Here is a 26,574-nt window from a genome sequence, read left to right as displayed (position 1 = left end):
GACGACGGCTAGTTTTTTCAAATTCCTATTTCTAATTCAACGCTGTGTTCCATATTCAGTTTCGAGATAGTTTTGACAATGAGAAACAAACTAAATGACTTTACAGTATCGCAAGAATCATAGGTAAAATATAAGTTCATTTTTTAAACCAACGTTAACGTTATCCACGGCGTCGCTGGCGTCGTTGCTTCCATATTCACGAAACGAGACCCCCCATGAAACAAAGAACACACACCATATCAGTCTTGTAATAATTTTATTGAAAATATCAACATCATTCAATAAAATAAAATTATTATTTATTATTTCAAGTAAACTACGTGCAGTCCATCAATTTTGGAGCAGTTCGTCGAGCGAGTCAAAAAATTCAGCGAAAAAAAGATCGATGGTAGCGCGCCACGCGGAACTCTGTGCATAGCGTTACGTGCTCCTAGGAGTTATACGCGACGCGCAAACATTAATTGGTTTTTTTCGCCGATTTTCTATTGACTCGCGTGACGGACTTAGCCGAAAAGGAGGGACCGCTCGTGATCAAATTCACCGTACTATAATTAGACAAATAACCAGCGAAGGAGAAGGCAACTATTTGATGACTGAACTCAGTAACTCTATGGGCCCTTAGTGTTATATAGCAGCAGTAAATGCCACGTGTCCATCATCAAACACTGGAAGACCCTTTTTTTCAAAATGGCGGTTGAACACCGAAACTTTTCAAAGTTCGAGTTAAGATGATTTTACTGTCACCGTCTCGAAGACATGACGTTACAAAGCCACAGAGAGATTTAAAATCTCCCTCTTTAAGCCATCAGACCTTTTGGCAGCTATGCAATTTCTTATCTAACGAATTATGGAATGTTAACCGACTTCCAATCACTTATCCCTGGAACAAATTTCCGTCCGAATAGCCTTTTAACCCGAGAACGAAATTGCAAAGTTGCAAACTATTGCAAACTCAATTACTGATTATAACTTCTTCAAGCACAGGAAACTAACCTCTCGGTTAGCATTTAACTGATCCTGTGTTTAATCAAACTGAACAACTTAGAATTCGACAAAAAAAACTTTATAACAGATATACACAATAGTTCAAGTCTTAAAAATAAAGTATGAAAACGTTCCTTAATTCATATTGTTGGAGTTTCGTTCAATAGTTTGTTATCCTTTAACCCCTAAGAGTGACTAACTTCTGATTTCTCCTAACAGTATGGCCCTTGAATCAACCATAAATGTCACGAGAATAATAAAAATGATCACCAATACAAGAAATTCTCCTTGTCAGTGTTATTGGAAATTTAAGAGAACAGTGAGGAGAACACAAATACTAAAGAGTGTAGAGAATTAATCTAAATTGTTTTCCCGACGCCGTTTAACCAACGTCAGTTTACTAAGTTGATGAATTAACAGGATCACAGAGAGTAGAAATGTACAGGCCAGCCATTAATAAATTCCAAAACATATACAGCAGGGTGAGAGGTAATATACAGTTGTTTCGGGCTAGAATGACTAAACGAAACGTGAAATAGTAGGCGACAATATCGAGAAGAATTATAAGATGCTAATATGATTTTAAGTAAGAAGCCGATCGCTAGAATACTTAGGCTGATTTCAGTGGCCATATTAAAATATCGCTTCTTCCCTTGAAAAGGATGCTGTCCATTTCAAGTCACGCATAGCTTAACATCTCACTGATAATCATTTGTAATCCTGGGTGGAGAGAAACGCTGCAGGAGTAAAAAGCGTCTTGCACAAAACACCACCCAAAGTGCCGTTCAGAGCTCGAATCCAGACCTCTAGAAGCAGGCCACTGCCTCTCCAATTACTTAATACACCAGCTTAAAACAAGGCTTACAGCATTTTAGTGCGAAATGAAAGAAATTTTTTGCATAAATGTAAACCCACACCCCATGAAAACCATAAAGCAAAGATGGGCTATCTTTTTTCGTAAATATGACTAATCAAAACGCATTAAATCAATCGCTTCGCGATAAACTTTCATTATTGTCGCCCACGGTTCCTCTGGCCGCCTCTTTTAGCAATTCTTATTTTGAAATTTGGCCTTACGAGCCCTTTATATATATATATTTATATATATGATCACCACTTCACGTGGCGTTAATAGAATATATACAACCTCATTTGACAGAAAAATAAAACGTGTGTGTTAAGTTAAATATAAATAATTTGCCTTTTTTTTCTCATCAAGTTGATGCTACGTCTTGATTTTCCAAACCTGAAAAGAAAGTGAAAATGTGGAATTATTAGAAGAAGATTTCCCTCCAGGGTAACGCGGGTCCTTCACAAGAAACCGCTCTTTGTAGAACACGCGAGGGATTAGCGCGCGATGGCAAGGCGTCCAGCAAGGTATCGACACCATACGATCACATGAACTTCAAACGTCATAATATTTCGAGTTACTGTTCGACTAATAAAGGATTGATATTTCATAAACAGAACACATGGAATAAATGTTCAATGAAGTAGAGTGAGGAAGGAGTAACAAGAGATCAAAACAACAAGAATAGCTTACGACGGAGGAGTTTGAAAAGATTGCAAATTGACGAACTTGAAGAAAAACCGTAAGTTAGCCCCTTCACGGTCGTTCCAAATGGTTTTATCACTCTCATGCATCAATAACTTGATGAATCCATACTACCATTTTTTTCATTTGTTTCCTTAAAAAAATGCGTTTTGAAAGGTGGTGGATATTGATTTTGTGTTAGATTACACAAGAGCGTCTTAGAGAGATCCTTTAATTTATTTTTGTCCCTTCCGTCACGATGACAAAAAATTCTACCTGACACCACTGAAATCTCCGTCAAGTTCAAGTACAGGCTCTCTGATCACGATTGTCTGAAGGCTCTAATTAAATCAAGCACGATGCCCTTGAAAACTAAACATATTAAGGAGATAGGAAAAGTCGAAAAGATTTTAGTTCAAACTATTTACTAGCAAAAACTTGAGACAATTGAAAAAAAAAAAAAAAGAAAAAGAAAAGAAAAGAAAAACTAGGACGAAGCAGTGCTTTTTCACGAACCTTTAGTCTGAATCCAAGAAGATCTGACATGACTCCAGAAAACAAAGACAGCACAACTACCCTGGTGATGTTATACAGCAAGGGGTTCATGGATAAACCAGACATCTTGAATGGGCTCTCAATTTCCTGATAAGCAAGCCAAACAACTAGTATGTTAGTACCCTTGCTTTCTGGTCACCATATTCCCACCTATAGCGTGGCACCATTTTCTGCATATAAACACACACACACAACTCACAATTCCTCCATTCGCTCTGACAAAGGGCTAACGCTCGTAACGTAAGCTTTGAAACTAAAATATAACTTTTTGTGTTGTCTGCAGTAAACACTTATGTCCAGAAATGCACACAGTAACGAAAATGGCAGATTTTACGAAATTTCGTCACACCGAGTGAATGTTAACGGATTTGAGGATTTTTGCGAATTTCAGTTAAATTCGTCAAAGCGAAATCAGCTTGGCAAACTGACGATTTTGAAAAATTTTAGTCAAATTCGTCAGAGCAAATCAGCTTGGCGGATTTGACAATTTTGACGAATTTTCGCCATTTTCATTACTTTATACATTTCTGGACATACCTCGCAGTAAAAGTTCTCTAAAAGATCGAAGTTAACACCAAAAAAACTGCCTCAAACGCCTACTCGTTGGATCCTTGCATCGAGCAATGAAGCAATTTTCAAATGAGTGTCGATGGTAATCTGGGATTGCATTTGTTTTGCTTCACTTCGCTTCGTGTTTTATTCATAAAACTCGCGCCTCTTTCTCATTAAGTTCTACGCTACAAACAGCTACCAAACAAGCTCCTTCTGTCTCTCGGTCTAATAGACACAAAATACAGTATTACCTTTAGTAGTTTCGAGGCCAACTTAAGCACATGGTTAGCTATTGTCAGGTCGTCTTTTTTATGAGGAGCTTTTTCCATTTGAAGGTACAGATTAATCTAAAGAGTATAGACACACAAAAAAGGGAAAAACGAGTAGTAACTAACAATTTCTCACTCCAGTAATGTTTAAAATCCGCCAAATTCACCAGCGGTGAAAAGAGTTTCTTAATTTCCGACAATATACCGACATATGTTCACTAGCTATTCAATTAAATGAGTGATTTACGAAACTAACAAAACTGCAAAAATGTTGGAACAACTTTGGGAAATACTATGGTAAAATATCTTCCTTTATCTTAAACCGCAGGAATAACAAACCTTTATTACACCACTTCTTATCTTTTCTAATCCAAGCAGTATGCAGGACAAGTGTTAAAAAAGTAGAGCCTCGCTAACCATAAAGAGTTTCTGCGACACCGTAAAAAAAGCCGTCTCCAATCACTTAATGAGCTCAAAATTTACCATCCTTATTATTCTTTATGCGAACACTTTTAAATAATTTACTCACCTGCTCCGTTAGTAGTCCCGAAGTGTTCGTAAATTTACTGTTGATCTTGGATCCTAACGTCATGAACCGCAGAACATAGACAGATAAAACAAGGCACCTTAAAGCAAAACAAGTAAACAACCAGGTACGATCAGTAGCAATTTGGTTAAGTAACGAAGTCTTCACTTGGTTAAACACATTAAATGTAAGTTGTTAAATGACTAAGGAAAGGCCCCGCGAAACGGGGACCCGATTCGATGATCGTGATCACGAGTACGATTTCTTATCGAACTAGACGACAAGAAGTCCTGTTACCAATTGACTACAGTCATTACAGTTTCCTAGAAAAGCAAATGATAAAGTTGAGGATAATATTTCCAAGAGACTACAAATTGCACTTGTCGTATAGGCTCGTGCAATTTGGATTCGTTGAAAAATTTACAAGTGCTTATTACGCCAAATTGCAAGAGAAATCACGTTATTACTTGTTAATAATGTACATGAAAAACATCACAGAGAGTCAAGACAGACGACATTTTGAAAGCCTGTACGCTTTTTGTAATTTGCACCCGTGTTACAACTTTGCACTCGTGTTACATCAGAATGCACTCGTTTTCAGCCAGTCAAAAGCGCTTGATAAGAAAATTATACAGATACCTCGGTCATTTGTGGCTTTTTAGGACAGACTGTTTTGACTGACTAACAGACAGACACACGGACAGACGGAATGACTGTCTAATCGACTGATAAACAAATACATAACTGATAGGATTTACGAATGATTGATGGGATGACTAGCTGTGAAGTTTAGCAGATTAACTTCTGACTAGTTGATTAATTCAATAGATACAAAAAAAGGTATAAGCCGATAAATATTGTTTGATTAGCTCCAATGATACACATGCTGTTTATTGACTAGGATTTCCATCAAATGGAAGATGAATGAGGGGATGGACCGAGCGATCGATAGAAGAAATTGGCTGACTGATCGCTCGAATGATGACCCAGTAACACATTTATTAATCAACTCTCTCATGAACCACCGACTGGATTGACTGATTGTTTGCTGGTCTGAATGATTCACATATTTATTAATTTACAACTACCTCTGATCACTTACCATATTGACACCTCCCAGTTAAATAATATCGACAGAAACCTCTCTTTTTCATTTCCCTTTATAAGCTGCCAAGAGAAAAGAATTTTAATAACGTTTTGGCAGGCACAGGAACAAATTCCAATGAACATAAGGTGTACATGTATCTAACTTTAAAGTTTTAATATTTCAAGACAAGGAGGACGTGGCTCTGACTCACCTGTACACACATGAGAATTACTAGAACCATGCCCAGTATAAATGATGATGACACAATCATGTCAACAGATCTCTGAGGACCTCGTCTCTGAATTCAAAGAAAATTATTACATGTTTATAATGGACATGAAAAAACAACACAGAAAGTCAAGACAGATGAAATTTTGAAGCGTGCGCGCGCCATTTGAAGTTTGCACTCTTGTTACACGAGAATGCACTCGTTTTCAGCCAATCAGAAGCGCGTAATTTTTTCATGTAGATTATTGACGCAGCTTAATCGTTACAGAGTGTTAGCTAACCTTTAACAGGGATCTTAGCGACAGCCAGGTCTTTATGTTCCGTACTTTGTGGAGACGAAAGTGAGGGAGCCCCGCACGGCGAGACTTCCGCGACGACGTTAGCCATCCAAATAACTTTGCGTACAGACATCGCTGGAATCATTATACGGAACAGCATTGTCAGAATAAAACCCAAACGAGATAGACAGGGAAAATGCACAAAATATTTACTTATTTCAGGACCGAGTGCAAAAATCTACCATTCTAATTTATGTCCAGACAAGGCACTTTCGAATTACTTATCCTGAAAGCATGCAACAAGTTCGCCATCTGAGAGTATAATAGCCGACGGGCACGCCCTTGTTACTAGTTCTTCGGCACCAGTCTTTCTTCGCAAGTATGGGGCCTTAAGAAACGCGAACCGGTGAGAGGTTTGGAACGAGTCTAGCACTGATTATAATTAGTTCCAGACTCTCTCCGACTTGTCCCAAATCTTGAGCGTTAACAATGAAGGCTTGGTCCCAAGCTAAGGGTATAACATATGTCCAGACTCCGTAACAGGCTCTCTGTAGATCTACTGATAGACCATCCAAACACTGTGATGAAATGAATTGGCTGGCGTTCGAACCCAGAATATTTTTTAATCCATTTGTAGACCAATCTTAAACTTGGCGCGCATCTTTTCTGCTCTGCCCCCTCAGAGCAACTTAACCCTTTAACCCCTAAGAGTGACCAGCATCTAATTTCTCCCTACAATATCAGCCCTGAATCACACATTAAGGTCATGAGAATAAAGGAAATGATCACCAACAAAAGAAGCTTTTGATCAGCAAAACAAATTCTCCTTGTCAGCATCTCAGGAAATGTATAAAGAACAATAAGGAGAATACGCATATTGACATTAGGGTGTCAAGGGTTAATACTTTTAAGGGAAAAAGGAAATGAAGTACAATTTCAAGTGTTGGAAATCTTTCACCGTACACTCGTTTCGCTCACCTCTCTGTAGGATTTTTCTGCGACGCACAGCAGAAAGAAGAAGGAGAAACTCAAGAAGAACCTCTCCAGCATGCTAATAACAACAATGACACGTGACCTTCGAGACAGAAGGAATAAAAATATTAAGAAACGTTAGTTCTGAGAGAATTTCAAAGCTTTGTAGCATAAAAAGTGGAAAATACGTAAAAGAACTTTACATACCATGATGAATATCCAAACATTTTACACAAGAGATCTTCACTGTTGCTAATCAAAAGGTCTCCAATAGTTCCCTTCAGACAAGGAAAAAGAAAATTAGTTGGTAATTAACAGCGGTATGATTTAACAGTTTATCTGACTAAAAAATAAATAAATAGACAAATAAATAAATAAAATCAATAGAAATTCTGATGGATGCAAAAATGAAAAAAGGAAACGGTTCACTGACATATATAACTGGCTGATTATCCTCCCAAATAACTGAGATAGGCTGTTTGTCTAACTAACTGATTGACAGACTTACTGACACTGACTGACTGGTTGACTGTCTATCTCGCTAAAAAGAGATCTAGTTAAGTGACTGTCTAGCTAATTAAGCGTTTATTAACATAGTAATCAGCAAGTTATCATATGACCATAGCTCTGTCCTTTTTCTTCCTCACTTCTCTTGGCTTAATACCACTCTCGCACAAGGATCTTTATCTAATGTTTTACAGTAAAAACACGAATGGGGCTGTATGGGTCATATTTAAAAGGCGAGTATATTAGGACTGTGAATTTGTGACTATAGCATGCACATGAGTTAAAATCTTTTCGTTTGCTTTTTGTCTCCATTATTGGTGTAAATATTTATCGTTGCGTTTTTTGTCTTGGATTAGTTTTTTCTTGTCTCTTGGCTGTTGATTATTTTTTTTGGGTCACCCGTATTTCCTAATTTGCGACTCATTATACGTCATCGTGTCTCGTCAATTTGATTTGTCCTATTGAGGACAAACTAGCTGAGGGTCTGACAAATTGACTGAACAACTGTTAATCTGTCTAAATGATCCTCAGTGACTTGTCTGTGAAGGTACCGTACACCAAGTGGACAAAGTAACATTGAACTATAACTGTACTGTAACAATTCATGACAGCAGACTCACTGTTGTGTTGTAGAGACGGAAAAGAAGAGGAATAAATGCAAGGGTCATAGAGACAACAACAGAAAACTGCACATAACCCGTGTGGCTTTTATGAGAGTCCTACAAAGAAGAAAACAATCAAAGTACAATTTAAATTTTCAATAAAATCTTTTAATGACCAGGATGCCGGATTCTGCTGGAGCACCATACAGACGTTACGCTCCAAATCTCCCCATAACAACATAAATGTACAGCCAACAGTAATTAAAAAATACAAATCGTACACTGTAATAACCAGCCATATCTAAAGATGTTTGGAAGAGATTGACCCAAATATTTCCTCATTTAACTCTTTAACTCCCAAGATCTGATTTTTAATTCTCCCCTCCAGCTGCTAAACATTTCCTTGTAAATTAGTTACAAGAATTTGGTGTTAAATCAAGATAACAACTTTCACCTGATACATTTGAGTATTCTCATTACCTGTTTGCTGGATAGTTCATGGATATTGTAGGGGGAAGTTACTTATTAATCACTTCTGGGAGTTGAAGGGTTAATCACGACAGATCAGTTCTAAATAAATGGGGAAGAGGGACAATCAATGGCTAGGATTTCGTAGCAAATCAAGAAGTATAACAGCTGTCTACACATGATACGAAATGAAACAACTAAAATGTAAAAAAAGAAAAAAATGTGACTTACCACTTTATTGGCAATGGCAGCACTAATCTCCATGAGTGTTAACTGGGCTTTTTTGCATTGATTTCCTTCCCAAATAGAAACCATAACTAGCAAAAAAATGACAAGATTAACACTCCAAACCCTTACATCAGCATGTACATTCTCCATACTGTTCTATACATTTCCTAAGGCGCTGACAAGGAGAATTTGTTTAACAATCAGGAGCATCTTTAGTTAGTGATCAGTTCTTAATGTGTGTGACCTTAATATATGTGATTCAGGTGTGATTTTGTAAGGAGAAATTAGATTATAGCCACTCTTAATGTGTTAATGGTTAGTATACATATTAAATTGTTTACCACATGTACAAGTACATGTACGTACAGTAAAGATATGCCATGTGGTAGTAAAAATATGAGGTTATCATGAAAACAGCAACTAGGTCACAAGGACAAGACTACAAAGACTTTGTAGGCATATTTCTGTGTGATATGGATTATTATCCTTGATTCTTGATAGTTTTGAGTATTGAGGATCGAGTTTCAAGACTGTCAAGACTTAGTTTTGAGCAGCACTGTAGTAACAGGAAAGGAAAGGTTGATGAAGATGCCAAATATTCAATATGTCTGTCTTTCAGGAAGTGAGGTTATTTTAACATTGAGTTCTTATCACTTCTGTTGGATTCTTTCATCTCTTAATTCCTTTTCCCTTCAAAAAAATTGCTCTACTGGCTACAGTATAAGAAAAGATGTATGAATGTGTACTTACCCTTCTCTGCAGTGGGTGGGGGTGTTGGGCTGGTTTGCATTCCTGGAGATCCATTACCCTTTGATGTATATAATATACATTAGTATATCATTTACTAGCATAATTATACTAAAACCATTAGTAGTGTTAAAGGCACCCTCTGATTGGCTACTCAAACTCCAAGTATCCTTTGTAATTCACCTCCAAGCAACAACAACACTGTTGTAATCATTGCAGAAATAAATGGGTTATGATCATCTCTTCATGTTATATTATCTCACTGTTTTAGTATATATATTAAAAAAAACTAATCCCCTCAGTATTGGTGGCTAGCGGTTTATAATACCTTGATGCTTTGCAGCTTGGTATATTTCCTCCACTAGCCATTCCCACTTTGATGAATAGCTATTAAAGAGTGTTAAAATACATTGCAGCTTTGCAAGAATAGTCCGATTTTAGGAACTGGGCCCACAGTGTCCATGAACTGAACACAGATCTTTAATCACTATGTTAAACTTAATTTTCACAAGGGGTTAATTAACCCTTGAATCTAGCTGATTAGAAATTTCAACGAAGGAATATCTTGTTTAATAAAAGTCAAGTATTTCTGAAACACAGTTTGCATTTTTAGACTCAAGCTGAAGGGACTTGCAAGAAACAACTTTCTAGCTGAAAAAATAAAGTAATTCCAAGAAAAATTGAATCAGTAAAATTTCTACGAACCTGTTTATCCCAAGCAAAGGGATCCTCACTATTACTGTCCATTTCAACATCAGACACATCACTTTCTGTGGTTGACGAGGTCGTCTCTCCACTTTCACTCAGTTCTTCTTCTGTTTTATCATTGTCATTGTCTTTTGAATTGTAATGATTTGAATTCTCCACAGTTTCTATGTTATCCTTGACGTTAAAGTCTGGGAACAAATGAAATATTCAAAATTAGTCTGTCTGGTAACAACATGTCTCCTTGTTGAAAAAAAAATTGTCACCATTTGCAGACTCTTTTTGCCTTGCCAGTAGCAATCCAAATGTATGAAAGAAGCTGTAAATGCAATGTGTACTATACAGCAGCAATCCGAGTGATCAGGGTAAAGAGAGTTCTAAAACTCCTGTGATAAATTTTGACTAGAGAAACTTTTACAAGGAATCTGACAAGCTGAGAGACATTTTAATCAGCAATTAAGCTTAGTTATAGAAAGTCGACAAATTCTGTCCATTTTCCCCAACTTCTTATGAGACAGTGTGACTTTTAACTGAGAAGAGCACAAAATAAGAACAAAGCAAAAAGGTTTCACAAAATAATGTATACTGTTATATACCAGGTGACAAGTTTGTGGACTTCCTCTGTCGTATTCCATTTGTAACAATGCCATCGTGTGCCATTCCATTTTCTTGTGTGCTGCTCTTTCTCTTCTGCCTGGCAGCTCTTCGTCTAAATATAAATAACTACTTTTAGAAAACATCAAAAAGACAGAGGAAGTAGGGAAGTGCAAATTGTTAAGAATAAAAGGATTGACTTCTTTACTTTGAATATCGTAAACAAATATATGCAAATGACTGTTAGTATCTTCATGTGAGGACAAGTAAGAATCTTGGATAGAAAAAATGTCAAAATCTTATGCAATTAAAACAATTGACTCCAGCCGATAACGCAAATCACTAGTTGACTATGCTAATATTGACATAAAAAATATTGTTCCTAGGTTACATAAGGATAATTAATTCTTTGAAAATAAAATTTTTAAACTAACACTTTGAACGCATTTGAGCACTTTTCAAGACCATTGAAATACCAATAACTTGGTAACTAACCAACAAAAAATACTAACTACCAATAACTTGGTTTTGTATTTTGTTTAAAACAGGAGTTCTTAGCTTCTCCACAAAGGTCCAGGAGAGAGACCCTTAGGGTTAACCCTTTTAACTGCACAAGTGATTTAAACATGTTACTTCTCCTTATAATATCCAGACATAATTCTGCAAACAGGTAATGAGAATACTGAAACTAATCAGGTAGAGGTTATTACCTTGATCTAACACCAAGTTCTTGGAACTAATTTATAAGGAAATATGTACCAGCTAGAGAGGAGAATTAACAATGAATAAATCATATCTGGGGAGTTAAAGTGTTCAGTAGTTAATGAAGGAAACAGATTCAAAGGTCACAGGAGCTTTTTTTTAATAAGGTCTACTCCAGCATTTGTGTCCCTTGCACAGAAGTGTCCCATGAGGGAGATTCTACAACAATTATTCGTCAAAACTAAATTTTTTTCATACCTCCTATTGAGACTTTTAGCCTTCCTTCTTTGAGATGAGCTTGAATAGTCAGTTGACACCATGTACATGTAGAGCACACCCAGCAAAACCATGATCTACAAAAAAGATCTTTTCTTCATTTAAACATACCTTTTTTTTTTTCTTTGGAAGTTTGCACAACCCTGTCAAGGTTTTTGGTTAGCCTATTCCAAGTATTTAGTGAGTAAAATGAAGTGTGATGGTAAACCATCCAATGGTGGTAGAGTATTGAATAAAATGAGGGAGGTTTGGTTCATTTATTTTGTTATACTAATTTACTATTGTGCTGTTTAGTCATTGGCTCTGTTTTATAAACTGAATGCCTGGCTATGACAGGGTTAATGCGTACACTATGGTTCACTTTTTAGGGGGTTGAGAAAATTTTTTTAAGCCTGTGTAATTTAGTTCTAGTTTTTCTTGTATTCACTGTAATGATCTAGAACAAAGGAAAATAAAGTTTGAACTGCTTTGATAAATTATGATCCAAGAATAAACCTGAACCCCTTATCAGATTTATAAGGATTTGACAATGACAAATATGCAATGAATTTGACAGAATTTTCCTGTATGTTTAAAAATCCCATCACTAATGGGATAGTTTAATTTGCTCCAACCATCTGTACCAAATGCAATAAGACCTAACAATTTAAAACATAATTCAGGCTAAGTTAGGTGTTATTGAATTAAGCAAAACTTCTTACCAGAGCTGGTCCACATGCTTCTGACCAAGTGACGACCTAAAGGGAAAAATGACTCAGTCATGAGGTAGTCAAAGCAACACAAGCTCTATTAAAGCAATAGACTGCATTTTCCGTCAGTTTAACCCATGCAGGACATTGGGAGTTTGGAAATCACTTGCCTCTGGCTCACAATTTCTAAAGGCAAAATTGTGAAGTATAATTTATCTGAATAGTATATCTGAGCTCTGAGCACAATCCACATACCTTCCAATGTGATTCCCATTTTCTTAAGTAAACAAATAGCACCAAAACTTCACAAAAATAAAGAAATAGAAACAGGAACCATAGCTTAGGGGATAACTGTTGCGTCCACCTATAAAAACAAAAACAAAATCAGTTCAGTCATGAACCCTGTACATCCTAACATCAGTATGCTTGTTCTTCATAATGTTCTTCTCAAATTTCTTAAGGGGCTGACAAGGAGAATTTATTTAACAATCAAGAGCTTCTTGTCCTTACTGTTGAGACCTTAATTTCTGATACAAGGGCAATATTATAGGGAAAAATTAGATGCTAGTCATTCTCTTAAGGTTAAATAAGTTGGAGCTCTAGTTTGTGCCAGTGCTGTGCATATGTGCTTCCATTTCCTTGTCCTCCAAAGCAGTTTTCAGTTCCTCAGCTGTCATCAACAAAGGATAGCTTTTCTGCTTTTCTGCATAATTCTTTGTGACCTGTTAACCCTTTAACTCCCAGATCAAATTTGAAATTCTCCTTACTGTCAACCATACAATTCTTATAATGTTTGTTCAGAGAATTTAGTATTGGATCAACTAATTATTCCTAAATTGATATTTTTCTTTATTCTCATCGCTCATCTGGTTGATATTCTATTGATATTGTAAGGAGAAATTCTGTCTTGGTCACTCATGGGAGTTAAAGGGTTAAAGGAAGTCTCTACTACTAGAACAAGTTACCACAAACCCTTTAATCCCTAAGAGTGACTAGCATCTAATTTCTCCTTACATTGTCACTCCTGAATTAAACATTAAGGTCATGAGAATAAAGGAAATGATCAGACCAACTGAAGAAGCTCTTGACTATTAGGTAGATTCTCCTTATCTGCTCCTTAGAAATGTATAGAGAACAGTATGGAGAATATGCAAACTGATGTTAGGGTGTAATGGGATAAACTGAAAAAATTTCTCCTAACTTACAAGAAGTTCCTTCAATCAGTACAAATAGGCAACAAGCACCAAATGTAACAAATACTGGTAACAAATACAAGCAATATTGATGTTTGAATTTATCACTAACTGCCTTATAGCAATGCTTTCAAAATTTTTCATAGTGGTGTAATGGACTCTCCAAAATTACATAACTGTGAAATGTTCATTAAGCTGCCAAAAGGTAATTATTTTGACCAGAGTAACCAGCAACACGTCATCAAGTAGCTGGCAGAACTCTGGTTGTAACCAGTTTGGTTTGGAACCCCTGTATAGGCTCACATGACCTTATGCAGTTTCCACTGTACTATATTAAGTTAAACATGAAACAATTATAGCTCTTTTGATCACAAGAGTCCTACAGCAATCATAAAGATAGCAGTGGCAACTGTGAAATTTCACAGAGTCCTACATGGCAGAAGGCACAAAATTTCAATTTCAGCGGCTATCAAGGTTTCCTTACCATGATCGGAAAAATGGAAACAGAAGAACTCTACACACTCCTTTCTGTGTGACAGCAAACCAACTATGAACTGGCTTTGTCTTGGGAAATGTTGAACCTAAGCAATTATTGCAATGGTGAAGAATAAAAGTTCAGCGACATGCTAATAGTTTATGACATCTTTTTCCACTCAATATAGTAAATGAGTCAATGCATAGCCCTCCACGCATGTACGTGGCTGTACAGGGTCATATTATAAAATTAATGTGAGTATAAGGACTTGGAATTTGTAATTTTTTTGTTTACTTCTTTTTTCCATTATTAGTGTAAATATTCATCATTGTGTTTTTTTGTACAATATTATTTTTTCCCTTCTCTTTTGGCTGTTTAGTTTTTCATCCCTCTTTCCTAATTTGTGAATCAAAATACATCATTGTCTCTTGTCCATAGTGATTTTTTAGTTACTGAAGTTATGAAGTATTCATTCAAGTCTGTTCAAGGAGTCATGTTAACATTTGTACACTCCCTAGCAACAGATTCTATTGATCAGAACAAGTTAAGCTCAGACACAGATGATAGGAAAACAGAAATAACAAACCCAATAGTAAAAAGACAAAATTTATAACATTCATGAAAAATTCTACACTTAACACTCTTGATATACATGTACATACCAATAACTAAATCAACATCTATCAATTCAGGTTTTAAACCACCAGGCTTCTTAGGAACATGAATAAAGGTACCCTGTTGGTAAGAAAAACCATGAATGACAAGAAAAGTCAAGCAGAGCAGCTGAGCAAAAATGTTAAATTTTCATGGTAATTATTTTTGCCCCAAATAGCCTTGTTAGATAACCCTGAATTAAGGTTAGTCAGCTTACTTCAGTGAGTGAGACAAGAAGCCATCACTGCTGAGTTAATTATTGATTGATTAAGTTAGCAACCCTTCCACTACCAGCACCTGTTTGTTCAAAGCTGGGTAAAGATAACCCAGGGTTAGAGTGAAATCTGATTTCAGTTCTAAAAGCTGTAAAAGAACTACAGTTCTTTTTGTCTACAATATGATGATTGGATGCTTTGAGACAAACAGAGAAAATGATCCAAAAAAGGCTTTTGAAAAAATAATTGTAAAAAATGCAGATTAACATTTAACCATGGACTATTGCTACAGCCTTTGAACTGGGCCCAGGACTGACCAACACAGAATTTCACCTTACAATATTAGTACAATGTCAAGCAAACAGGTGATGAAAATAGTGAAAAATATGAACTAGGAGATTGTTAGTTGAACCAAGACAATAAGGAGAGTTTTCATTGAAATATTAGGAGTGAAAAGGTTAACAGGTTTACTTACCGTCTCCTGCTCTTGTACTTCAAATGTTCTTTCCCATGAAGCTTTATCATACTTTCCGAGCTAAAAATACATAGAAAACCATACTTCAAAACAAGCAAGTAAAAAAGAAAAACAAAAATGGGAAAGGAAGGCTTTAAAAGCCTTGTACAGTAAAATCAGAGGCTACAAAAGATTTGTTTTCATCTAAGACAATCCTGATTTGAATCATCAACAGAAAGATTGATGGGTAAGGAGGAAATAAAATTTCAAATGCAAGTGCGAGTCAAAACCCATGAACATGTAACTGTATCTGTGTAAATAAAATCATTTTATGAGCTGATCACTTATAAAAAAACTTCAAACAATTATTCTTGACTGTTGCATTAAAGACTTACATTACCCAAAGAGTGTTTACCTACATTATATTTCATCAGCTTTTAAGGTTACTGACATCTCAAGTAAATTGTGCACTCTAATCTAATTTACTTCTTTTAATTTCATTGTGAATAGTTAATTAAAACCTTCAGGCCACAGTATGTCAGCCGATAATGTCAAGCCCTGGGAAATTGTGTGATGTTCAAAAGCTGAATATTTGGCTGAGAAGCAAAGCTACAAGGGCAAAAGTGAAATTTTGCATCAAAACTGTCAGGGAGGATTAAATACACCATGTGATGTAAATAAACTGATAGAATTGTGCAACAATTAATGGGTGGGTTTTAATTTCAAAATATAAAATCTTAAAAAAAGGCAACTGAAAAATTCTGATTCTGAATGTTGTATGGATAAATTACAGTGCTGATATAACATGTAGCAAAATTATCCTTTCCACCATGTTGCGTTTTGTCATAATACTAAATTCACCAGGCTTACAGAAATTGGTTGAACTCAAATTGTAATTAACTAAGAACATGATTTAATATTCTGCTTTGAGGTTTTGAAAAAATGGTGTTTACATTTTATTGTGGGCAAATTTATGGAATAGAAAAATTTTTTTATATAGAAATTAATTCAAATTTGGTGACCAAATTTCCAATTTTTTTAGAAATGGAAAAAAATCTGCTAGACATTAATAGCAGCCATTGAATCAGAGAGACAAACTCGGGAAACAAATGAGTAAACAAATAAAAAATTTGTAACAGTCACAGATGTCTTAAACAGCATGGTTGGTGTCATTCTGTCTCCAGTGACCAACTTTAATTATGCAGTTACTTAGAAAACCACAGCTTTCATCAGACTTAATCTTATTTAACCAATACCTTCACACTTGCTGTATTGGTAAACAATTGCTGCTAATCTCTGTGTAATCAAACATCCAGATGCCGGTTTAGCAAAATAATATTCATAAAATAAAAAAAAAGCCCTTTCGAAATTCAGATTTTTTAAAAATTTCTCCCAATGAAATCTTACCAAAATATGGCTAACTTAAAAAGTTGTTTTCGCCCGACGAACAAAGTAATTACCAAGAAATTAGCATGAACGTCTTCCCCAAGAAAATCAATGATTGAAACATAGACAAAACAATTTAACCAATCAGGATGTGGATATGCTCACAGTCCACTATTCTTAGATAATAAACACAGCTGAAAAATTGACTACGTACCGTATTGACCGACATTTACCGTCGCAAATAAAACCAAACTCAAAGGGGGCAAAGCGGGAGGCGATTTAAATAATTTTAGGTTTAAAACTGCAGAAGCTTAGCTCAATATTAACCAATTGATTAGAGCCTGAATATTGATTTAAAGGTAAACCTCGTTTCCTTAACCTCGATGACGTTTTTGAATCCAAAAGGAATGGAATTTAAATTTAGGGAAAATATCTGATAGGGAGCAGTGAAATTGGCCAAGTACACATCACGGAGAAACGATCGGCGCTTTTCGTCGCGCCTTTAGAGTTTCTCAAGTGCTTTATGCAAATCAGATAAAGTTGAAATAAACACACTTATTGCTTGGACCGAATTCAGCTGTTTAGAAAAGAAAAAAAGAATATTTCGTTTCAGAATCCAACATAAATAAGCTTACACTCAAGCATAGAATGGAGAGTACTTCACCCAAGATTGAAAATATTTCAAAATTGAATCTATTTCGCATACAGTAACCGAAAAATTTAAGATTTGCGCGCAGTGTAAATAACACAAAGGAAACTTAATAATTCCCTTCAGAATTTTCTTTTTCTGTTCATGTATCAAGAAGAATCTTACCTTTTGCTGAAACCAGGAAATGCTCTGATCAAAAGCCATTCAACTCTCGAATGGCCGAGAGAAGCTTGCCGGTCTTACAATGTCAAAATTACGGCTGATGTTGTGTGCCTCAAGATACGCGTGTTAAAATGGGATATCGCTCGAAGAAACAAGTCCCTGAAGGCAGATACGTTGAAATTGACGTTGAGATAGAACAGTTCTAAGTGGGTAGGCGTCACAAACAGCACAGATATATAGTTTGAGCCTAATAAAATTTCTTGCCGTAGTTAGTGCTATGAACTGTTTTTACGCTCCGCGGAGCTCCGCGCAACTCTTTGATTTGTCGCGGGCTCAGTGGAAACTTATAGTAGAACCCAGGGCACACTCAAATTTTCATTTCCTTTAACACCCGCAAATCGAGTAATCGACTCGCTCTAAGCAACGCTCACTAGACAATAAATGAAATTCCATTTGGCACTCTCAATTTTAATTTGAATTGGAGCAGAATGGTGCATTTTCTCTTTTCTTGAAGAAGGCTGTATAGTTCTCGCTTCCGGTCATGTTGGCCTTACTCCGATATTAGCTATTCCCGGAAATGAATTTCATAGCGATATTACAAACACGAACCTATACTACAGACAGCATTCGTACTATCGAATGAACTTTTAAGATTTTATTTCTTTATCCAACCTCCGTTCCCTCATTTTAATAAAGGAAAATGGCGAGTTTTTCATTGCATTTTCGTTAAACATGTGAAGTCGTTCGGCTAAAATCCACATTATTCTGCTCAAGATTGCCACAGGAGAGCATTAGAACTTTCGATCGGAAGTTTGCGGCTTTAAATTCGTTTGGAAACACTTAAATTTTATATTTCCGAGTTGAAAAGACAAGAATCCTTGCTGCACCGGGTTAAAATAATAGTCTGGCACCCCGTGACGCGCGTGAACGTAAACATTTCCCAGATATCTCTACGTGAACATTTCCCAGAGATCCCGGCAACCGTCAACGTTTCCCAGAGTCCACGCTGAGCTAGGATATTTTTTCGCCGACTTTTATTGTTTCACGGAAAGGAGTAGATTAGGGAATCCTTGAAGTCTATTTCGGAGTAGGCCTTTGTGACATGGCACTTAATATGTCACGCAAAGGCATAAATTTTCCGAGCGTTTACATGGAGTGAAGCCTCATTCCCTTATGTGAACAGCAGTACATGTGTACAAAAAGACATATCACACATGCACCGGTTTATTTCTCTGTTTTACATATATTAAAAGCGCTCTAAAAATTAGATTCGAGTACGTTTTATCTCTTCAAGTTAAAAAACTTTTATAGTTAACTTAACAACACTAATGTATGACTAAAACTACTTAGAAGATACACTTTCCTATCACACTTTCCTTGAAATAAATACATCGATTTTTCCACATAAAAGATATCTTGCTAACGAAAGCTTTTAGTTTCTAAAACTTGTATTGCTAGTGCACTACGTTTTGGGTGTAGGTTATTCTCGCTGCCAAACTACCTACACAATTCATTTTACCATAGCGTGCGTTGCCTTTTCATACTCCTATCTTCTTCTTGAAAGCAACACAACGCAGCTTGAAGCAATTCTACAAAGCTATTTTTCTCGGAGCAAACTAAGTATCTGCGAAACTGCTTACCTACCTTTCCCCTAACACAACAACACTCAACTGATAATAAGGGTTAATGTTCGCTTGGAGAGCGGTAGGTATGCCGTTGCTCAGACACTGACATTGATCCATTTTCTCCAGAACCATTCAAAATGTTAAGCTAAACTTTCTAAGCTCACAACTGACGTCACACCCTTCAGTGAGATGCTTTCCAGACAAATCCACCACAGCGAGTCCAATCAGTCGATGCCGCACCCGTCCAATCGCAAATCCACGGTCACTTTTCACTGCGACATCGATCTTCATCGTGCCCAGTTGATCTAGGCCAATCATGTACTCAAAGGTTTCGTTAAACACGCAGTTCAAGGTCCCTTTCATCACTCTTGTGACGCGCCGGGAGCGTTTGGAGCGATCTGGTAACAAGTACAGGCGCACCAATGGATTGGTCTTGCCAGGCGAGTCACGAGACACGAGCTCTCGAACACTTTTAACGGTGACGGAGAGGCAGTTCTTCAAATGACTGTATCTAGGAAGTCAATAAGCGTGTTGATTTTGATTCTCACATCCAGCTCAGTAAAATCACTCGCTAATGTCACTAAGGAAATATCTCTTGCATTCTATACTTGTCGAGTAAAACACAAATTTCAGTCTCGTATGAGTGTTCGGTCTTTGAAAGCATACTTTAAAATTTTTGTTTGGAACCAGAACACGTTTAAATAAAACACTCGAAACTTGAGTCATACATTATGTTGCATAAGAACTTTTGCACTAACAGTATGTTTTGTTTTAAGAATGTACGATATTAATTTCAGTGTTGCGGGAACGGATTTTTGCGGTTCAAAAGGAATGAAATTTCTGCTGGGAATTGTTTCGGCGATTTTCTGTTCACGCAGAAGGACAAGTACAAAAAAAGACGTGATACTTTCACACTTTCTAGTTTGTCGAGTGGCAGGCGGGGATATTCGCCGCAGATGGATATTTCGAGTGAGTTTGAATATGAAATCTCCGATTTGCGAATGCGGTTTTTCTTTGGTAAATATTTTCAATATTTTATTTCGCAAGTCATGTTTTCCCTGGGAACAACAATGATCCTTGCAGACCGCGGACTATCCGAAGTGAAGAGCGACCCGTACTCTCGACTCTCAATTGAAAATTCTTCTAACTATTTGCACCTATTTCTAGACTAGCCACTTACTTTAAGTGCAAATCCAGTTGACCCTTATTGGTCAAGTCGTCATTGGAATCCGTTCGTTGACTCTCGGTGCCATAAATACTTCCGTCATAGACACTTCCGGCGTCAGAATCTTTGTCGTGTTCTTCACCTGCTTCCGCTTGTTCTTCAGGATTAACCCCATTGATAACAAGTTTTGGTATTGGAGTTGAGTGAGCCAAGGGAATCTCTGGTTTCGTGAGTCCAGCATCAACTTCAACTTTAGACCTACAATGGTGAGATGATTTTATGAGTCGATCAAAATTCAAAGTTTCTTTAAAAAATCCATAAGTGTACACTATCTCCAGCGCCCCGCCTCAGGAGTCCCGCGGACAGGATCTTTCTGCTCATTTTGAGAAAATTCAATTTCTCAGTACCACAAACTTTACAATTACAAAGCGACCAAAAGCAAAAAAGTCATGAAAAGAGAGAAACTTATTAACCAGGATTGATTGTTTGATATTACAAAAAATTTTCAAAAACGATCGTTCACGATGTATGCGACAAACAGAGCAGACCAAACCAAGATCTGTAAGCTAATTCCATCAAACAGATGAAAAGAGATTTGTTTCTTAGCCGGTCCTAAGAAATTTATTGTATTTTACAAACAACATCCCGTTTCTGAGATTCTCTAAATTCTTATTATAACCTGTTTATTTGACAGTGGATTAACCCCGTAAGGGGACTATGCAAGTACAGTTCCTGTATGTAAAAGGGTTGACCCCTTTTGATTCCGGGTTTAACTAATTAACCCCCAAGATCTGATTGTTTATTCTCCCCTCTAGCTGCTACACATTTCTTTGTAAATTAGTTATGAGAATTGGGTGTTGGATCAAGCTTCTACCGAACAAGTTTGAGTTATCTCGTTACCCGTTTGCTGGATAATATATTGGCTTTGTAGGGAGAAGTAACAATTTAATCTCTTCTGGGAATTAAGAGGTTGAAAACGCTCACGTTGGTAGAGGCTTGCCTGGAGGTTTGTGGGAGGCGATCGGCCGAACGCATGCGCGTCATTGCAACGGACGAAGAAGGACTGATTTGCCTATGCAAGGCTGTTGGTTAGTTAAACGAACAGAGAAGGGGCCGCGAAAAAAATAGCGAGGGTCAAGCAAAGAAAAAAAACACTCAGCCGTTTCCTTGACATCCACAGCCATCCAAAGGTTAAAAATCGATGTGCTTAGGTGCCGTCCAAGAAAAGTGGGTCGAGTACACGAAATCGAGGTTTGCTTCCACGGAGAATTTAGCAAAACGATTACAATTGTCCTTTTTTTGAACCCGAAGTTCTTAGAAAGTTGCATTGCACAGATGAAAATAAAATTTTGTGGCAGCTTTTTAACCCTTAAACTCCCAAGATTCGATTATAAATTCTCCCCTCTAGCTGCTACACATTTCCTTGTAAATTAGTTGTGAGAGCTTGGTGCTAGATCAAGACAGCAGCTTTTACCTGATAAGTTTGAATATTCTCATTACCTGTTTGCTGAATAATGTATGGGATATTACTGGGAGAAGCTTCATCTTAATCACAACTGGGAGTTAAAGGGTTAAAAGAGAACAAAAGCCAAGCAGAACAATTTAAACCACGAAGCGGATGAATTTGTTGGTTTTTTTCATTCATTTTTCGCGTAGGGCTTCCACCTACTGTACTCGACCTAGTATTTCACAGGTCGCCTCCAAACAAATCCAACATGAATATGCAACGCTTTTCAGAGCGTGCTCTCTCACGCAAGTCTGTCATCTTTTGTGCGCGTCTTACAGTTCTCAACTGGAATTAAATTCAGCGACCGTGACCCTTTGTGAAGGGGTAGCAGAAGAGGTGTAGAGTCCCAAATGAGAAACTGGGGCCACACTTGGGCCACTTTAGGAAGATTTGCCCAGGACAGAACCCGATGGAGGACGGAAGTGGTTAATGGCCTATGCTCCAACCGGAGCTAAGGGAGAATCATCATCATCTCTCACGCAAGTCTGTCATCTTTTGTGCGCGTCTTACAGTTCTCAACTGGAATTAAATTCAGCGACCGTGACCCTTTGTGAAGGGGTAGCTTCCAAACAAGGCGGAGATCTCGGAGAGAAGAGGGCGTCGCGCGCAAGTGGGTTTAAGTGAAACGGGATATCCCGCAAAACGTTCGAGTTGACACGTGCAAGGTATAACTGTGGTCACGTGAGGAGCATGGTGATTTGTAAATTTAGTATTTGCACTACAAAAAAAATTCGCACCGAGGTCAATTTGTCAGAATAATTATTTCAAATTGATGCTTGCCTCTACAAAGCGCGTTAGTCCAACTTACGACAAAATAATCATGCTTGTCGAGGGTAAGGTGTTATTCTTCGTGTAAAGAAATAGAAGGATTAATTAAAGCTGAGCGAATTAGTGCCCGAAAAATCACAGACACAAGGAACAGCTAAACAAAAAATGCAAACCCACATTTAATGAGCTCTTTTGCTACAGAGAGGTTACATTACAGTAGATTCAGTCGGTGGTCACGAAAACTGTTAGTGCTTGAAGCCTCTTTACAAATACATGCATTCACCTCATAAAACAATGAATTGGGTTGATATCCACAAGACAGCCAGGGGTCAAAGACCGGAAAAACTCCGAAATGCTATCAGAAAATCCGAGCTGTTCAAAAAATATATCTCCTAGACTACGAAAAAAATAACAAGAGTAGAAAAATAAAATTTGAATTCTGGCTGAAGGTCTTAAAGCCAATTCCGCTAATTTAAAAAAAATTATTCTATCGTTGGCTTGTCTCGAGAACTTGGAGAAATATCATGACAATTTTCCATAATTGATAAGCTTAAAAGTTCTCATCACAATTTGATTAATTTACATTGTAATACCATTTTAAGGAGAGTTTTTTCAGTTATTATTTCTCAGGAGTGGAAGGATTAGATGGAGTCTTCGTTATCTCATGGATGTCTTGTGAGAATGTCAACGCACGAAAGGTAACAATCGTTTTTGAAAGCAGTCTGTCACGCAGCATGCTGCGTGACAGAACTGCGTGACACGCTGTGTACAATTACCTGATCATCACAAATCTGCGATGATCTCGAGCACTTTTGCTAAACCTGCACTTAACAAGCTTTTATTTTTTTTGGAGTAGTTACAGGTGCAAATATTTCCTTGTAGTGCAAACCTACATTCAAATTTCCGAGACACTCCTTACTGTGGAAAAAAACTTTTACAGTTTAAGTGAAGTCAACCCAATAGCCATATATGAATTGAAACTTCTCAATACAACAACGTAAATTATCATTAGGACGCTGTACAGAGAAGATGCAAAACTATCAATAAGACTTAGTTGTCCTGATGAACTACAAAATTCCAAATCTACCATCGCATGTACTCAGCATTTCAGTCTGAAGAAATCATCCACCTAAACCAAGGCACTATTTCGTACATGATAGCAGATCAGAATTTCTGTCCATCACTCAAAACTGTTAAAATTAGATTGACTAACCCCTAGTTGTTGGGTTTAAAAAAGAGTTCAAATATCGACACCAAATTTGTAAACAAAAATATCACCTAAATTCAAATGCCAAAAAAAAATTATCACCTCTTAGAAGTACCAGTCCTTTTTTCAGTTGTAAATGTTATACGTAGAAATGAAAAAAAGTTCCAACATTGAATTACCTCGTTTCAGGCTCGCTTGGATTAACATCCGGTGTGTTCAGGACCCTCAAGGTGAAGCGGCAGGTTAAGGTACTCTTCTCGCCAGATTCCTTCAAGGGAAAGGTTTCTTCCACGGTCAAACCATCTTTGCTCAGCAGCTTGCGGATATCGAACGACATTTTACCCAATGTTTTGGTGCCCTTGGCCTCGATCACTTTAACCTCAGCTTCTTGGCCCCCAGGGTCGCCAACGAGGAATCGCAATGCTTGTTTCCATTCGGTTTTCTCTCCATAGCACTGGAAGGTTTGCAGAGTGGTTTTGCCGACTGTGATCTCGCAGTAAACACTCCTCAGGGCTTCCTTCTGACCACTAGTGAGAGGTAAGGCGTCGGCAGAGATGGGTTTCACGATGAGCGCTGCTACTGAGAGGCCCTCCCCTTGAGGGGGTTCTAGGTCTGACGCATTGGCACTGAGCGGGAACCAGTTTAGCTGTAAGTGGACCCTCCCTTGTTTGACACCCTCAAGCGGTAGCCAGAGGTCCTGATGGCCAGTCTCCACTGTGGAAACAATCTCGGTGTCGAGTCGACCAATCTTGCTGTCCTTTGAAGATGTATCTTCATCGTAGATCACAGCTTCAAGCTCTTGCCCCTCACTGTTATCCACAAACGCCTCAAAGGTTTCGTTCCATTCGGGATTTAGATCGTTTGAGATCATCTTGGTGCGGAAGCTTTGAGCACCGATGCGAATTATGGCGTAAGGATCAGACTTTCCCTTCTTCACGAAGCCGATATCTTTCGCTATCAGGTCCTTCGCCTCCACGACTTTCACACGAAGAACTCCTTCAGGGATTGGATACTGAAGATCGCTGGCGTCGACACCCGTAGCGAGGGGAACGGCGACACGATTAGGAAGCACCACGAAGGAGGCGATGACGTCATCTGTGATTCGGCGCAAAGAGCTCTTGAGCCCAGGAAGATCCAGAACATTCAATAAATTGGTTAGATCGAATTTTAGTTTGGGTCTGTTCAAGAAAAACACTGTAACGCCTCCAACAGGGTTGTATTCGGCAACCAACGGCTTGAAAATGACTCTGAGCACTCCACGCAGTTCAATGTTAGACAGGCCCAGTTTCACTTTCTTGACTGCAAGCTTGATTGTAGCATCGCCATTGTACACTATATCCATATCGAAAATAAACTCCGATTTCCTCTCTTCCTTGCTAGGATACGACTTCACATTCGCTACGTAAGGTGGCTTGTTCCCGAGGTCGATTGTTTCAAAGTACAGCGTGTTCAGGGCTTTGGGCATGTTCTTCTGCATCTCAGGTTCGACAGTTTCTTTAAGAATTTTGTACACCATGCCGTCTACGTAGGGCCACATTTGATCAATGATGCTATTAACCCATTCTGCTTGCTCTTTTTCTGGAAAGTAGACCCAGGAGGGAAGATTCTCTATCTTATCGATAAAGGAAGACTTCAGGGCTTTTTCCATGCGATCCCTTCGCTTGTTCTTCTCGTCCATCTGATATTCCCAGCTAACGAACACCATAAGAATCATGATAATCCATGCGAAGCTGAAGTGAAAATGGCCGACCAGAAAGAGAGAGAGCGTGACAGCAAAATAAAGAAGCAACTCTTTAATTTCGTCGCGCGAAATATTCCTCAAGTTGTGGAGAATTCGCTTGTGGGCTGGTTTCGGAGCGGTAACTGTCGTCGAAGTTGTGTCCGCCATGTCGCAAATCAAACGCTAAACAATTTGATGTTTGTTCGAGTGCTACTTGGGAGGGAAAGTTCTCGTGCAATCGAAATCACGGGGCTGTTATCTTTCAGCCTCCCGGTATGAGACTTTTATGAATGATCCTTGAAGTTCGCTTGAACAAATTTGACCACAAACCCGTCAGGTAAGGCTAAAAAACGACGTAAAACTCCTCTCCAAACAAAAGGCAAGCCACAGATTATTTGGCACACGTCTAATACGCCCAGACGAAAAACAACATGCATGGATAGATATTTATACCCTATTCAAAGGTCATCAAGATTCAATTCCATTGTTGCGTGAAATAAACACCTAATAAGCCAATCAGCTTTAAAAGTCTAGGCTAATTATTCAACAGTGACACGTACAGACGGGCATTTGAATACCTCAGAAACCTACAGTCAACTACGATAAGCATCGAGCGTGTCCTAATATCATTTATGCTGGCAAATGTATATTTTACATTTTTTGCACGATTGGGCGATGCAAGAAGGTTCAACGCGTTTTAAGCTTACGGGCAGACTGGACTTGAGCCAAATGCAAACGCTTTTCAAACAAAAAAAATTCATGTAAAAATATTCAGATAAATACATAATCGTTCATATTGATATGACTTGTCAATACATAGATCGCATTTGTTCTCAGTTGTAAAAATCGCACTCTTTCAAAAAAAAAAAGCGGCGAAATTATGGTTCAGTG

The 26,574-nt window shown here is 37.7% G+C and overlaps 2 protein-coding genes across 2 annotated transcripts; both read right to left on the bottom strand.

The window, feature by feature from the left end:
- Window positions 1–239: 239 nt before the first annotated feature.
- Window positions 240–17,993, bottom strand: LOC131780442 (protein PHTF2). The gene is made up of 21 exons (XM_059097050.2): window positions 17,695–17,993; window positions 15,516–15,575; window positions 14,834–14,906; window positions 14,181–14,277; window positions 12,759–12,867; window positions 12,516–12,551; window positions 11,797–11,891; window positions 10,839–10,951; window positions 10,243–10,433; window positions 9,541–9,598; window positions 8,794–8,879; window positions 8,113–8,211; window positions 7,193–7,263; window positions 6,992–7,088; window positions 6,017–6,148; window positions 5,719–5,805; window positions 5,523–5,587; window positions 4,424–4,520; window positions 3,877–3,972; window positions 3,035–3,160; window positions 240–2,230 (listed from the first exon to the last, which is right to left on the bottom strand). Exons 1-21 carry the CDS (start codon window positions 17,731–17,733, stop codon window positions 2,210–2,212), a joined length of 1,848 nt encoding a protein of 615 aa, XP_058953033.2. The 5' UTR covers window positions 17,734–17,993; the 3' UTR covers window positions 240–2,209.
- Window positions 17,994–18,899: 906 nt separating this feature from the next.
- LOC131780431 (extended synaptotagmin-3-like) lies at window positions 18,900–26,122 on the bottom strand. Its single transcript, XM_059097038.2, has 3 exons — window positions 24,143–26,122; window positions 20,497–20,739; window positions 18,900–19,827 (listed from the first exon to the last, which is right to left on the bottom strand). The coding sequence occupies exons 1-3, from the start codon at window positions 25,849–25,851 to the stop codon at window positions 19,449–19,451; spliced, it is 2,331 nt and encodes a 776-aa protein (XP_058953021.2). The 5' UTR covers window positions 25,852–26,122; the 3' UTR covers window positions 18,900–19,448.
- Between the last annotated feature and the right edge of the window lie 452 nt (window positions 26,123–26,574).

This window comes from Pocillopora verrucosa, chromosome 5, assembly GCF_036669915.1.
Source record: "Pocillopora verrucosa isolate sample1 chromosome 5, ASM3666991v2, whole genome shotgun sequence".
Lineage (NCBI taxonomy): Eukaryota > Metazoa > Cnidaria > Anthozoa > Scleractinia > Pocilloporidae > Pocillopora > Pocillopora verrucosa.
The sequence above is the reverse complement of the archived record's forward strand: the minus strand, read 5'-3'. Positions and strand labels throughout refer to the sequence as shown.

Coding starts and splice junctions, on each gene's coding strand:
- LOC131780442 (XM_059097050.2), bottom strand. CDS start 17,733: ATGGCTTTTGATCAGAGCATTTCCTGGTTTCAGCAAAAG. Junction 3,973..4,423: donor CGGGACTACTAACGGAGCAG/GTGAGTAAATTA, acceptor TATACTCTTTAG/ATTAATCTGTACCTTCAAAT. Junction 2,231..3,034: donor TTCTTGGATTCAGACTAAAG/GTTCGTGAAAAA, acceptor CTTTCTTTTCAG/GTTTGGAAAATCAAGACGTA.
- LOC131780431 (XM_059097038.2), bottom strand. CDS start 25,851: ATGGCGGACACAACTTCGACGACAGTTACCGCTCCGAAACCAGCCCAC. Junction 20,740..24,142: donor CCAAGCGAGCCTGAAACGAG/GTAATTCAATGT, acceptor TCACCATTGTAG/GTCTAAAGTTGAAGTTGATG. Junction 19,828..20,496: donor CAACTGGATTTGCACTTAAA/GTAAGTGGCTAG, acceptor TTGACTTCCTAG/ATACAGTCATTTGAAGAACT.